The 13,973-nt window shown below is 45.4% G+C and overlaps 1 protein-coding gene across 1 annotated transcript in view; it reads right to left on the bottom strand.

The window, feature by feature from the left end:
• The window catches only part of LOC138652169 (uncharacterized), a 104,260-nt gene extending 93,144 nt beyond the window's left edge, over nucleotides 1-11,116 (bottom strand). The window contains exons 1-2 of the mRNA XM_069742937.1: nucleotides 10,970-11,116; nucleotides 10,076-10,164 (exon numbers count right to left, since the gene is read on the bottom strand). Coding sequence (XP_069599038.1) covers nucleotides 10,076-10,154 — 79 coding nt within the window. The 5' untranslated portion in view covers nucleotides 10,155-10,164; nucleotides 10,970-11,116. The remainder of the gene's footprint in view (nucleotides 1-10,075; nucleotides 10,165-10,969) is intronic.
• Nucleotides 11,117-13,973: the final 2,857 nt, after the last annotated feature.

Below are 13,973 nucleotides of genomic sequence, written 5' to 3'. Positions count from 1 at the left end.
CTAGTTTCTCAGGCTGTGCCGAGTTGCATAGGGAGCGTTAGGCGCAATCCACGGCTGCCTCTAGTTGTGTTGGAGAGGATTAGGGATTGCGGTCAGCAGAGTTTCCACGTCTAAGAGCTCGTTCTATGTTTTTGGGTTATTGTCAGGTCACTGTATGTGCTCTGACTCCTATGTCCATTGTGGTACTGAATTACCAGATCATGACAGAAGCCTGTCTGCGGTCCCTCCTTCCACTAGGCCTCCACTGACCATTCTACTGCTGCCCGTGTACCCCTGGAACCAATTTTAAATTGCCTACAGCCCAATTTTTTTATGTTAGGCCTTAGAAGCCTGTCTGCGGTCCCTCCTTCCACTAGTCCTCCACTGACCAGACCACTGCTGCCCGTGTACCCCTGGAACCAATTTTAAATTGCCTACAGCCCAATTTTTTTTATGTTAGGCCTTAGAAGCCTGTCTGCGGTCCCTCCTGCCACTAGGCCTCCACTGATCATTCTACTGCTGCCCGTGTACCCCTGGAACCAATTTTAAATTGCCTACAGCCCAATTTTTTTTATGTTAGGCCTTAGAAGCCTGTCTGCGGTCCCTTCTTTCTACTACTCCTACACTGACCAGACCACTGCTGCCCGTGTACCCCTTAAAGCAATTTAAAAGTGCCTACAGCCAAATTTTGTTGTGTTTGGCCTTCGAAGCCTGTCTGCGGTCCCTCCTTCCACTAGTCCTCCACTGACCATTCTACTGCTGCCCGTGTACCCCTGGAACCAATTTTAAATTGCCTTCAGCCCAATTTTTTTTATGTTAGGCCTTCGAAGCCTGTCTGTGGTCCCTTCTTTCCACTAGTCCTCCAGTGACCTGGACACTGCCGCCCGTGTACCCCTGGAACCTATTTTAATGTGCATACAACCTACTTTTTCCTTTATATTATAATTATAAAGACCAGATGGACTACGCTGTACCACGGTAAGAGCTACCCAGTCGTCACTTCTTTTGCGAGAAAAGCCATCCCAACCCTCCACCATCATGTAAAAATCCGCATTGTCCATGCGCTAAGGCTATCTAATAGTAGAAAGGTGCACCTGACAACAGATGCATGGACCAGTAGGCATGTCCACGAAAGGTTACATGTCCATTACGGCGTACTGGGTTAATCTTGTGGATGCATGGTCCACAGGGGACAGCCTATTAAGTCTGTCTGCAGTCCCAAATAGAAATTGTCCTCCGCTTACCACACCAATGCTGCCTGTGTACCCCTGGAACATTTTGTAAACTCCATTGACCCAAATTTTTGGTTTAAAGCCTACTACCAGTGTCTGCCGCTCCAAGGTGTTCTCCGGGTTGCCTTTTCTGAGCTTTGATCTTCAGGCTCTCGTTTAGTAGTTTTTTAAATCTAACTGCAGTGGGGCTAGTACTTAGGTTGGGGCCTACCACCAGTGTCTGCCGCTCCAAGGTGTTCTCCGGGTTGCCTTTTCTGAGCTTTGATCTTCAGGCTCTCGTTTAGTAGTTTTTTAAATCTAGCTGCAGTGGGGCTAGTACTTGGGTTGGGGCCTACCACCAGTGTCTGCCGCTCCAAGGTGTTCTCCGGGTTGCCTTTTCTGAGCTTTGATCTTCAGGCTCTCGTTTAGTAGTTTTTTAAATCTAACTGCAGTGGGGCTAGTACTTGGGTTGGGGCCTACCACCAGTGTCTGCCGCTCCAAGGTGTTTTCCGGGTTGCCTTTTCTGAGCTTTGATCTTCAGGCTCTCGTTTAGTAGTCTTTTTAATCTAACTGCAGTGGGGCTAGTACTTGGGTTGGGGCCTACCACCAGTGTCTGCCGCTCCAAGGTGTTCTCCGGGTTGCCTTTTCTGAGCTTTGATCTTCAGGCTCTCGTTTAGTAGTTTTTTAAATCTAACTGCAGTGGGGCTAGTACTTGGGTTGGGGCCTACCACCAGTGTCTGCCGCTCCAAGGTGTTTTCCGGGTTGCCTTTTCTGAGCTTTGATCTTCAGGCTCTCGTTTAGTAGTCTTTTTAATCTAACTGCAGTGGGGCTAGTACTTGGGTTGGGGCCTACCACCAGTGTCTGCCGCTCCAAGGTGATCTCCGGGTTGCCTTTTCTGTTATGAACAGGTAATTCAGTACCACAATGGACATAGAAGTACAGCGCACACAAGTGACCTGACAATGACCAAAAATTAAGGACAAGCTCTGAGACGTGGAAACTCTGCTGACCGCAATCCCTAATCCTAACACACCACACTAGAGGTAGCCGTGGATTGCGCCTAACGCTCCCTATGCAACTCGGCACAGCCTGAGAAACTAACTAGCCCTGAAGACAGAAAAATAAGCCTACCTTGCCTCAGAGAAATTCCCCAAAGGAAAAGGCAGCCCCCCACATATAATGATTGTGAGTAAGATGAAAATACAAACACAGAGATGAAATAGATTTAGCAAAGTGAGGCCCGACTTACTGAATAGACCGAGGATAGGAAAGAGAGCTATGCAGTCAACACAAAAACCTACAAAACAACCACGCAGAGGGGCAAAAAGACCCTCCGCACCGACTAACGGTACGGAGGTGCTCCCTCTGCGTCTCAGAGCTTCCAGCAGGCAAGAAAAACCAATATAGCAAGCTGGACAGAAAAAATAGCAAAACTTAGCTTATGCAGGATAACAGGCCACAGGAACGATCCAGGAGGAAGCAAGACAAACATTAGAACATTGACTGGAGGCCAGGATCAAAGCACCAGGTGGAGTTAAATAGAGCAGCACCTAACGACTTAACCTCATCACCTGAGGAAGGAAACTCAGAAGCCGCAGTACCACTCTCATCCACCAAAGGAAGCTTATAGACAGAACCAGCCGCAGTACCATTCACGACCACAGGAGGGAGCTTGGCCACAGAATTCACAACAGTACCCCCCCTTGAGGAGGGGTCACCGAACCCTCATCAGAGCCCCCAGGCCGACCAGGATGAGCCACATGAAAGGCACGAACCAGATCGGCAGCATGGACATCAGAGGCAAAGACCCAGGAATTATCCTCCTGACCATAACCTTTCCACTTAACCAGATACTGGAGTTTCCGTCTCGAAACACGAGAATCCAAAATCTTCTCCACAATATACTCCAATTCCCCTTCAACCAAAACCGGAGCAGGAGGATCAATAGATGGAACCACAGGTGCCACGTATCTCCGCAACAATGACCTATGGAACACGTTATGGATGGAAAAAGAAGCTGGAAGAGTCAAACGAAAAGACACAGGATTAAGAACCTCAGAAATCCTATATGGACCAATGAAACGAGGCTTAAATTTAGGAGAGGAAACCTTCATAGGAATATAAAGAGATGACAACCAAACCAAATCCCCAACACGAAGTCGGGGACCCACACAGCGCCTGCGGTTAGCAAAACGTTGAGCCTTCTCCTGGGACAAAGTCAGATTGTCCACTACATGAGTCCAAATCTGCTGCAACCTATCCACCACAGTATCCACACCAGGACAGTCCGAAGACTCAACCTGCCCTGAAGAGAAACGAGGGTGGAACCCAGAATTGCAGAAAAACGGCGAAACCAAAGTAGCCGGGCTGGCCCGATTATTAAGGGCGAACTCAGCCAAAGGCAAAAAGGACACCCAATCATCCTGATCAGCAGAAACAAAACATCTCAGATATGTTTCCAAGGTCTGATTGGTTCGTTCAGTCTGGCCATTTGTCTGAGGATGGAAAGCCGAGGAAAAAGACAAATCAATGCCCATCCTAGCACAAAAGGCTCGCCAAAACCTCGAAACAAACTGGGAACCTCTGTCAGAAACGATGTTCTCTGGAATGCCATGTAAACGAACCACATGCTGAAAAAACAATGGCACCAAATCAGAGGAGGAAGGCAATTTAGACAAGGGCACCAAATGGACCATCTTAGAGAAGCGATCACAAACCACCCAAATGACCGACATTCTTTGAGAGGCGGGGAGATCCGAAATAAAATCCATAGAGATATGTGTCCAAGGCCTCTTCGGGACCGGCAAGGGCAAAAGCAACCCACTGGCACGAGAACAGCAGGGCTTAGCCCGAGCACAAATCCCACAGGACTGCACAAAAGAACGCACATCCCGCGACAGAGATGGCCACCAAAAGGATCTAGCCACCAACTCTCTGGTACCAAAGATTCCAGGATGACCAGCCAACACCGAACAATGAACCTCAGAGATAACTTTATTCGTCCACCTATCCGGGACAAACAGTTTCTCCACTGGGCAACGGTCAGGTCTATTGGCCTGAAATTTTTGCAGCACCCGCCGCAAATCAGGGGAGATGGCAGACAAAATTACCCCCTCTTTGAGAACACCCACCGGCTCAGGCAAACCCGGAGAATCGGGCACAAAACTCCTAGACAGGGCATCCGCCTTCACATTTTTAGAGCCCGGAAGGTACGAAACCACAAAGTCAAAACGGGAGAAAAACAGTGACCAACGAGCCTGTCTAGGATTCAACCGTTTGGCAGACTCGAGATAAGTCAAGTTTTTGTGATCAGTCAAGACCACCACGCGATGCTTAGCTCCTTCAAGCCAATGACGCCACTCCTTGAATGCCCACTTCATGGCTAGCAACTCTCGATTGCCAACATCATAATTTCGCTCAGCAGGCGAAAATTTCCTGGAAAAGAAGGCGCATGGTTTCATCACCGAGCAATCAGAACCTCTCTGCGACAAAACAGCCCCTGCTCCAATTTCGGAAGCATCAACCTCGACCTGGAACGGAAGCGAAACATCTGGTTGGCACAACACAGGGGCAGAAGAAAAACGACGCTTCAACTCCTGAAAAGCTTCCACAGCAGCAGAAGACCAATTGACCACATCAGCACCCTTCTTGGTCAAATCAGTCAATGGTTTAGCAATGCTAGAAAAATTAGCGATGAAGCAACGATAAAAATTAGCAAAGCCCAGGAACTTCTGCAGACTCTTCAGAGATGTTGGCTGAGTCCAATCATATATGGCCTGAACTTTAACAGGGTCCATCTCGATAGTAGAAGGAGAAAAAATGAACCCCAAAAATGAAATCTTCTGAACACCAAAGAGACACTTTGACCCCTTCACAAACAAAGAATTAGCACGCAGGACCTGGAACACCATTCTGACCTGCTTCACATGAGACTCCGAATCATCCGAGAAGACCAAAATATCATCCAAGTATACAATCAGGAATTTATCCAGGTACTCTCGGAAGATGTCATGCATAAAGGACTGAAACACTGATGCAGCATTAGAAAGTCCGAATGGCATAACCAGGTACTCAAAATGGCCTTCGGGTGTATTAAATGCTGTTTTCCATTCATCGCCCCGTTTAATACGCACAAGATTATACGCACCACGAAGATCTATCTTGGTGAACCAACTAGCCCCCTTAATCCGAGCAAACAAATCAGACAGTAGCGGCAAGGGGTACTGAAATTTGGCCGTAATTTTATTTAGAAGGCGGTAATCAATACAAGGTCTCAGCGAACCATCCTTCTTGGCCACAAAAAAGAACCCCGCTCCCAATGGCGACGATGACGGGCGAATATGACCCTTCTCCAACGACTCCTTCACGTAACTCCGCATAGCGGCGTGCTCAGGTACAGATAAATTAAACAGTCTACCCTTAGGAAACTTACTACCAGGAATCAAATCGATAGCACAATCACAATCCCTATGCGGAGGTAGGGCATTGGACTTGGGCTCATCGAATACATCCCGGTAATCAGACAAGAACTCTGGGACCTCAGAAGGGGTGGATGATGAGATAGACAGAAATGGAACATCACCATGTACCCCCTGACAACCCCAGCTGGACACAGACATAGATTTCCAATCTAATACTGGGTTATGGACTTGTAGCCATGGCAACCCCAACACGACCACATCATGCAGATTATGCAACACCAGAAAGCGAATATCCTCCTGGTGCGCAGGAGCCATGCACATGGTCAGCTGGGTCCAATACTGAGGCTTATTCTTGGCCAAAGGCGTAGCATCAATTCCTCTCAATAGAATAGGACACTGCAAGGGCTCCAAGACAAACCCACAGCGTCTAGCATACTCCAAGTCCATCAAATTCAGGGCAGCGCCTGAATCCACAAATGCCATGACAGAATAGGAAGACAAAGAGCAGATCAAAGTAACGGACAAAAGAAATTTCGACTGTACCGTACCAATGGTGGCAGACCTAGCGAACCGCTTAGTGCGCTTAGGACAATCGGAGATAGCATGAGTGGAATCACCACAGTAGAAACACAGCCCATTCTGACGTCTGTGTTCTTGCCTTTCAGCTCTGGTCAAAGTCCTATCGCACTGCATAGGCTCAGGTTTATGCTCAGATAATACCGCCAAATGGTGCACAGATTTACGCTCGCGCAAGCGTCGACCGATTTGAATGGCCAAAGACATAGACTCATTCAGACCAGCAGGCATAGGAAATCCCACCATGACATCATTAAGGGCCTCAGAGAGACCCTTTCTGAAAATAGCTGCCAGCGCAGATTCATTCCATTGAGTGAGCACGGACCACTTTCTAAACTTCTGACAATAAATCTCCATCTCATCCTGACCCTGACACAGAGCCAGCAAATTTTTCTCTGCCTGATCCACTGAATTAGGTTCGTCGTACAGCAATCCGAGCGCCAGAAAAAACGCATCAATATTACATAATGCAGGATCTCCTGGCGCAAGGGAAAATGCCCAGTCTTGAGGGTCGCCACGTAATAAAGAAATAATGATTTTAACTTGTTGAACTGGGTCACCAGAGGACCGTGGTTTCAGAGCCAGAAATAATTTACAATTATTTTTAAAATTCAAAAACTTTGCTCTATCGCCAGAAAATAACTCAGGAATTGGAATCTTAGGTTCTAACATAGGATTCTGAACCACTAAATCTTGAATATTCTGTACATTTATAGCGAGATTATCCATCAAAGAGAACAGACCTTGAATGTCCATGTCCACACCTGTGTTCTGAACCACCCTGATGTAAAGGGGAAAAGAGAGACAGAACACAGTGCAAAGAAAAAAAAATGGTCTCAGAACTTCTCTTTTCCCTCTATTGAGAAGCATTAGTACTTTGGGCCTCCAGTACTCTTATGAACAGGTAATTCAGTACCACAATGGACATAGAAGTACAGCGCACACAAGTGACCTGACAATGATCAAAAATTAAGGACAAGCTCTGAGACGTGGAAACTCTGCTGACTGCAATCCCTAATCCTAACACACCACACTAGAGGTAGCCGTGGATTGCGCCTAACGCTCCCTATGCAACTCAGCACAGCCTGAGAAACTAACTAGCCCTGAAGACAGAAAAATAAGCCTACCTTGCCTCAGAGAAATTCCCCAAAGGAAAAGGCAACCCCCCACATATAATGACTGTGAGTAAGATGAAAATACAAACACAGAGATGAAATATATTTAGCAAAGTGAGGCCCGACTTACTGAATAGACCGAGGATAGGAAAGAGAGCTATGCGGTCAACACAAAAACCTACAAAACAACCACGCAGAGGGGCAAAAAGACCCTCCGCACCGACTAACGGTACGGAGGTGCTCCCTCTGCGTCTCAGAGCTTCCAGCAGGCAAGAAAAACCAATATAGCAAGCTGGACAGGAAAAAATAGCAAAACTTAGCTTATGCAGGATAACAGGCCACAGGAACGATCCAGGAGGAAGCAAGACAAACACTAGAACATTGACTGGAGGCCAGGATCAAAGCACCAGGTGGAGTTAAATAGAGCAGCACCTAACGACTTAACCTCATCTCCTGAGGAAGGAAACTCAGAAGCCGCAGTACCACTCTCATCCACCAAAGGAAGCTTATAGACAGAACCAGCCGCAGTACCACTCACGACCACAGGAGGGAGCTTAGCCACAGAATTCACAACACTTTTCTGAGCTTTGATCTTCAGGCTCTCATTTAGTAGTCTTTTTAATCTAACTGCAGTGGGGCTAGTACTTGGGTTGGGGCCTACCACCAGTGTCTGCCGCTCCAAGGTGTTCTCCGGGTTGCCTTTTCTGAGCTTTGATCTTCAGGCTCTCGTTTAGTAGTCTTTTTAATCTAACTGCAGTGGGGCTAGTACTTGGGTTGGGGCCTACCACCAGTGTCTGCCGCTCCAAGGTGTTCTCCGGGTTGCCTTTTCTGAGCTTTGATCTTCAGGCTCTCGTTTAGTAGTCTTTTTAATCTAACTGCAGTGGGGCTAGTACTTGGGTTGGGGCCTACCACCAGTGTCTGCCGCTCCAAGGTGTTCTCCGGGTTGCCTTTTCTGAGCTTTGATCTTCAGGCTCTCGTTTAGTAGTCTTTTTAATCTAACTGCAGTGGGGCTAGTACTTGGGTTGGGGCCTACCACCAGTGTCTGCCGCTCCAAGGTGTTCTCCGGGTTGCCTTTTCTGAGCTTTGATCTTCAGGCTCTCGTTTAGTAGTCTTTTTAATCTAACTGCAGTGGGGCTAGTACTTGGGTTGGGGCCTACCACCAGTGTCTGCCGCTCCAAGGTGTTCTCCAGGTTGCCACATAATCGAAGCTGCATAGAGCCTATTTTGTAATTTTACGCCTACAAAGTCTTTCTACGGTCCCTCCTTCCAATTGTCCTCCACTGAGCACAACAATGCAGAACGTGTACCCATGTAACCTTTTTTAAACCTGCGTCGAGCCAACTTAGTGGTTTAAGGCCTACTTGTAGTGTCTGGCTGCGCCACTCAATACAGCTGTCCTCTTTACAAAAAATGACCTACAATTATCTGGTTTTCAGCCTATCGGGATTTTAAAACTGCAGTGGGCCTATTAGTTGGGTTGGGGCCTTCTATCTGTGTCTGCCGCTCCTTGCTGTTCTCCTACAGTGAACAAAGCTGTGCCGCCTGTTTACTACTCTTGCCAATTTTGAACTGCATTTAGACTACTTACAGATTTGGGCCTACTCTCTGTGTCAGCCTCTCATTCCAGTTGTCCTCCACTGAACAAAACAATGCCCCCTGGTTAGTCCTGTTACCAATTTTGAACTGCATTTAGCCCACTTTATTCTTTGGGCCTATATCTGTGTTTCCTCCTCATCCTGCCCATTGCCCAGCCAGTGATAGATGAGTCTGCTGGTACATTGACCCATAAAGCAACATTCCCCATGCACGCTACACTGCAAGATTGTGACCCTGCTGAAAGTCAGGTCCCCCTTCCCGCATACCATACCACCTTACACGGGGACAAAGAGGAAGGTGCAGATGAAGGTGCAGGTTCCTTCATCAGGTGGGGGGAGGAATACTCGTTGGCGACGTCACTGGCACAGGGCCCCTCATAGTACGCAAAAGTGTCGCTGCCGGTGGGAGGCGCCCCCGCCGTGCAAACACACCGCTGTACTTTGAGGGGCCCTGTGCCAGTGCCAATGCCAAGGAGGGCCCCCCCCTGCTTGCTCAGGATCACAGCACTTGTAAAGTTGAAATACTTATCTCTCCCTGCTCCACTGCCGTGACGTGGTCCAGATTTACTGGGCCCACTAAATACTTGAACCGGCCCTACCCCCCACAACTTTAGCCAAATGACCCCCAATTTCCAATGCCTAACTATTATTATAAGGGAAATTAAGATTGACAAGCTTCATTAAGAAGAATGGATGGTTTTGACATTAAAATGGGCACTCTAGGTGTTTTCCTGGCCCCCACTCACTGCCTACTATGCTGCCCCATTGACTTGCATTGGGTTTCGTGTTTCGGTCGATCCCGACTTTACGTCATAATCGGCCGATTTCACTCGACCCGACTTTTGAGATAGTCGGGTTTTGCGAAACCTGGCTCGACTCTAAAAAGGTCAAGGTCGCTCAACTCTAGCGATAGGTGCTGAAACTGAGCATCTCTGTGACTGAGAGCATTAAATGAATCTGTCAGAGATTGAAAGAAGTATTTAAAGGATTAAACAGCAGCAACTGGAGCAAACTCCAGTCGCTGCTGTTACAGACAGATACAGGCTTTATTGTAGTTGCCATCTGTTTGGAAGAGCACGGGCTCAGCTCCTGAGCCCGCTTGATACATATAGACACAAACACCATGTGATGTTGGGAAGAGGTTAACCCACTAATAAAAGATGAAAGATCATACTTACATTTCCATAGCTGAGATGTAATTAAAATTACAGCCAAATAGTCCAGGAAAATGCAAATTCTTCTGTTCTGTAATTGCATAGTTTAAGGTCTGTGGTAAAACGTGTAGGACATGTAAGCTAAACTAAATAAAACACTGATATGCTGTTTTTACTATGTAAAAACTCTTCAGATGTCTATTTTAGTAAAATTATTCCAATAAAAACAATTCCGTTGATGCCCAGTTTTCTATACATTTTTGGGAGGAACAACAGAAGAAAGGCACAGCGTTAAGTTAAAAATTTGCTCAAGAATTTTGTATTTTTTTTTAAATTATTGTATTCTCTTAAAAAGCACCATTAATTACAGGGCGCTTTACAGACATCATCATCACTGTCTCCTCAGGGGCTCACAATGTAAATTCCCTTTCGGTATGTCTTTGGAGTGTTGGAGGATCGTACATGTGATTACTAAGACAGATCAGGAGAACAAACAATTTAGGGTTGCCTTTCGTTCGTGCGAGTGATATTACGATATAAACAAGACTTCAAGAGAACCTATTGGTCAATTCATGCCGCCCAAACCACCAATATTGTGCCAAAAATGGCTGGCTTTTCGCTCCACCGCTCCAGATGATTGACAGGTCTCTTTCATAGCAAAAGACTAGGAAAACATGGGTAGCAAAGAATTTACTTTGTGGTCTCCAGGTCTCCTATCTATTATGATGGGAAACATTTCATATGCACAACTATCCCTCTCCCGGAAAAAGGGACATCCATTATGGACATCAGCAGGATTCCAGCCAGCAAACAGTCGTATGTTGGATTTTCATCATCTCGAGAAAAGATTTAGCATCCAGAACATGTCCCACCCATCCCTCCCGCTCCGCTCCTGGTCTCTGAGAATTGTTTTCTTACCTTGGGTTATCCTAGGTGGTTCATCCTCTTATGATTCCCTTTTTAATGCCCAACTTCCATTATTATGGACAATATTTTGGGCTTTGTCATTCTTTTTTTAGATCTTTAGGACATTAATCATGTCTGATCTCTACTGAATCTATGCAGGAACTGGATGGTTCTAAGTAAGATAAATGCAGAAGTACAATGGACGAATTACAATATTTCCCTTGTGACCGGCTATTTTGCCAATGATCATAACCACAAAGATTTTCTCAATTATTGCTCCATCAAATACATGTTTTAAAAACATAATATCAGTCAAAAACATACAAGGAGGAATGGGAGACAGACCGTCAGACCGTCCTTTATATAGTTTGGTGGGATCCCAATGGTTAGACATTCCACCAATTACTTGCCTTGTGGCTAGGTGATAAAAATGAAGGGTGGAATACCTTCAAAATATGAAAAGCGGAACATTGTCTCTGCTGACAGTACAAGTCGTGATATTCACCGGAGTGAAGGTTACACAAGGTCTCACGAAGACGTTGGCTTATAATAATAATTTTATTTCTATAGCACCAACATATTCTGCAGCACAACAATTCAGAAGGTGCATGAACAGTACAATTATCTTCAGACAGCACAAAGTAACACAATCCAAGTAAACTTACTTTAGAACTTACCAACAACAGTGGGGAAAATTAGTATCTGCTACACTGCCGATATTGCAAGTTTCCCCACCGACAAAGAATGGAGAGGTCTGTAATTTTTAGCGTAAGTACACTTCACCTGTGAAAGACAGAAGCTAAAAATAAAAAAAACAGAAATCACATTGTATGATTTTTACAGAATTCATTAGCATTTTATTGCATGAAATAAGTATTTGATACAATAGAAAAACAGAATGTAATATTTGGTGCCGAAACCTTTGTCTGCAATTACAGAAGTGAGAGTTTCAGCTCCCGCCAAAAATGTTTCATTGGGTTCAGGTCTGGAGACTGGCTAGGCTACTCCAGGACCTTTAAATGTTTCTTGCGAAGCCACTGCTTAGCTGGCCTGTGTGTTTCTGGTCCTTGTCATGCTGGAAGACCCAGCCACGACCCATCTTCAATGCGCTCAGTGAGGAAAGGAGGTTGTTGGCCAAAATCTTCTGATACATGACCCCATCCATACTCCCTTCAATTCGGTACAGTTGTCCTGCTCCCTTTGCAGAGACGCACCCATAAAATAAAATGTTTCTCCCACCATGCTTCACGGTTGGGACAATGTTCTTGGAGTTGTACTTATCTTTCTTCTTCCCCTGAACTCGGCAAGTGGAGTTGATACCAAAAAGTTCTAGTTTAGTCTCATCTGACCATATGACCTTCTCCCATGTCTCCTCTGGATCATCCAGATGGTCACTGGCGAACTTCAAACAGGCCTGGACATGTGCTGGCGTTAGCTGGGGGACTGTGTGTGCCCTGCAGGATTTTAATCCATGACAGTGTAGTGTGCTACAGTGTAGGGCAGTGTTCCCCAACTCCAGTCCACGAGAGCCACCAACAGGTCATGTTTTCAGGATTTCCTTAGTATTGCACAGGTGATTGAATGCTTGCCTGGCCAGGTGATGCAATTATCACCTGTGCAATACAAAGGAGAACCTGAAACCATGACCTGTTGGTGGCTCTCGAAAACCGGAGTTGGGGAACACTGGTGTAGGGTGATGTTTGAGACTGTGGTCCCATGTCTCTTCAGGTCATTGATCAGATCCCCTTCCATGTAGTTCTGGGCTGATTCCTGATTTGTCTCAGAATCATCCTTACCCCACAAGGCGAGACCTTGCATGGAGACCCAGGCCAAGGAAGACTGACATCCTGTGTTTCTTCCATTTTCTAATAATTGTACCAACAGTTATTGCTTTCTTGTCATGCTGCTTGCCTATTGTCTTGTAGCCCATCTCAGCATTGTGCAGGTCAACAATTTTGTCCCTGGTGTACTTAGACAACTCTTTGGTTTTGGCCATGGTGGAGAGGTCGGAGTGTGATTGAGTGTGTGGACAGGTGTCTTTTATACAGGTAACAAGTTCAAACAGGTGCAATTAATGAGTGCAGAGTAGCAGGCTTCTTAAAGAAAATCTAACAGGACCGTGAGAGCCAGAATTCCAGTTGGTTGGTCGGTGATCAAATACTTATTGCATGCAATAAAATGCAATTTAATTATTTAAAAACAATACAATGTGATTTTCTGTTTTTTTATTTTTACAGTCTGTCTCTCACAGGTGAAGTGTACCTACAATAAAAATTACAGACCTCTCTATTCTTTGTAGGTGGGAAAACTTGCAAAATGAGCAGTGCATCCAACACTTATTTTCCCCACTATATAGACAAAATGCAAAAGTAAAAAGTTCTTCTAGTGTATGGTTCAACCATTTTTGTCCACCATATAATATTATTGTTTGTTTAGTATTCTCTTTTTAACAAATCTTAAATAAAAGTGATGTTTTAATATATTTCAGCATCTGACATTTTGTGGTTAAGTCGGTGATAATATGGTTCAGCCATACTATAAAATTAATTACGGTATTCATGTAAAGCTGTATTAACCAATCAACAGCCGGTATCTACCGTATATATGTCCAGATACAAAGTGCTATTGAGTGCATGGCATTTCTAAAAAATAGTTGATAGAAAGGAACAGATTATGATAAAAAAAATGTTTAAAGGGAGAACTGAGAACAGTTTTATTAGTGAGGCAATATGATAGGCATAATTAAAAAGATGTAATTTTAGGGCATACTTAAAAATAGGACACTGGGAATTAACCGAATTGTCTGGGGGTAATGCATTCTGGAGAATTCGAGGAGCACAAGAAAAGTCTTAGAGATGGGAGTGGGACTTTCGGATTATGTAAGATGTTAGTTTTAGAAGATTAACAGGGTAGAAAATACCGGTAGGGTGGTAGGTGGAGGTGAGGAGAAGAAGAAGTAGGGTGGTGTAGCACAGTGGAGACGATGAATAGGGTGATAAACAGAGCAGAGGAAGGA

The sequence above is a fragment of the Ranitomeya imitator genome, chromosome 10 (genome assembly GCF_032444005.1).
Source record: "Ranitomeya imitator isolate aRanImi1 chromosome 10, aRanImi1.pri, whole genome shotgun sequence".
Taxonomy (NCBI): Eukaryota; Metazoa; Chordata; class Amphibia; order Anura; family Dendrobatidae; genus Ranitomeya; species Ranitomeya imitator.
Note: the sequence above shows the minus strand (reverse complement) of the source record. Positions and strands in the feature narration are given on the sequence as shown.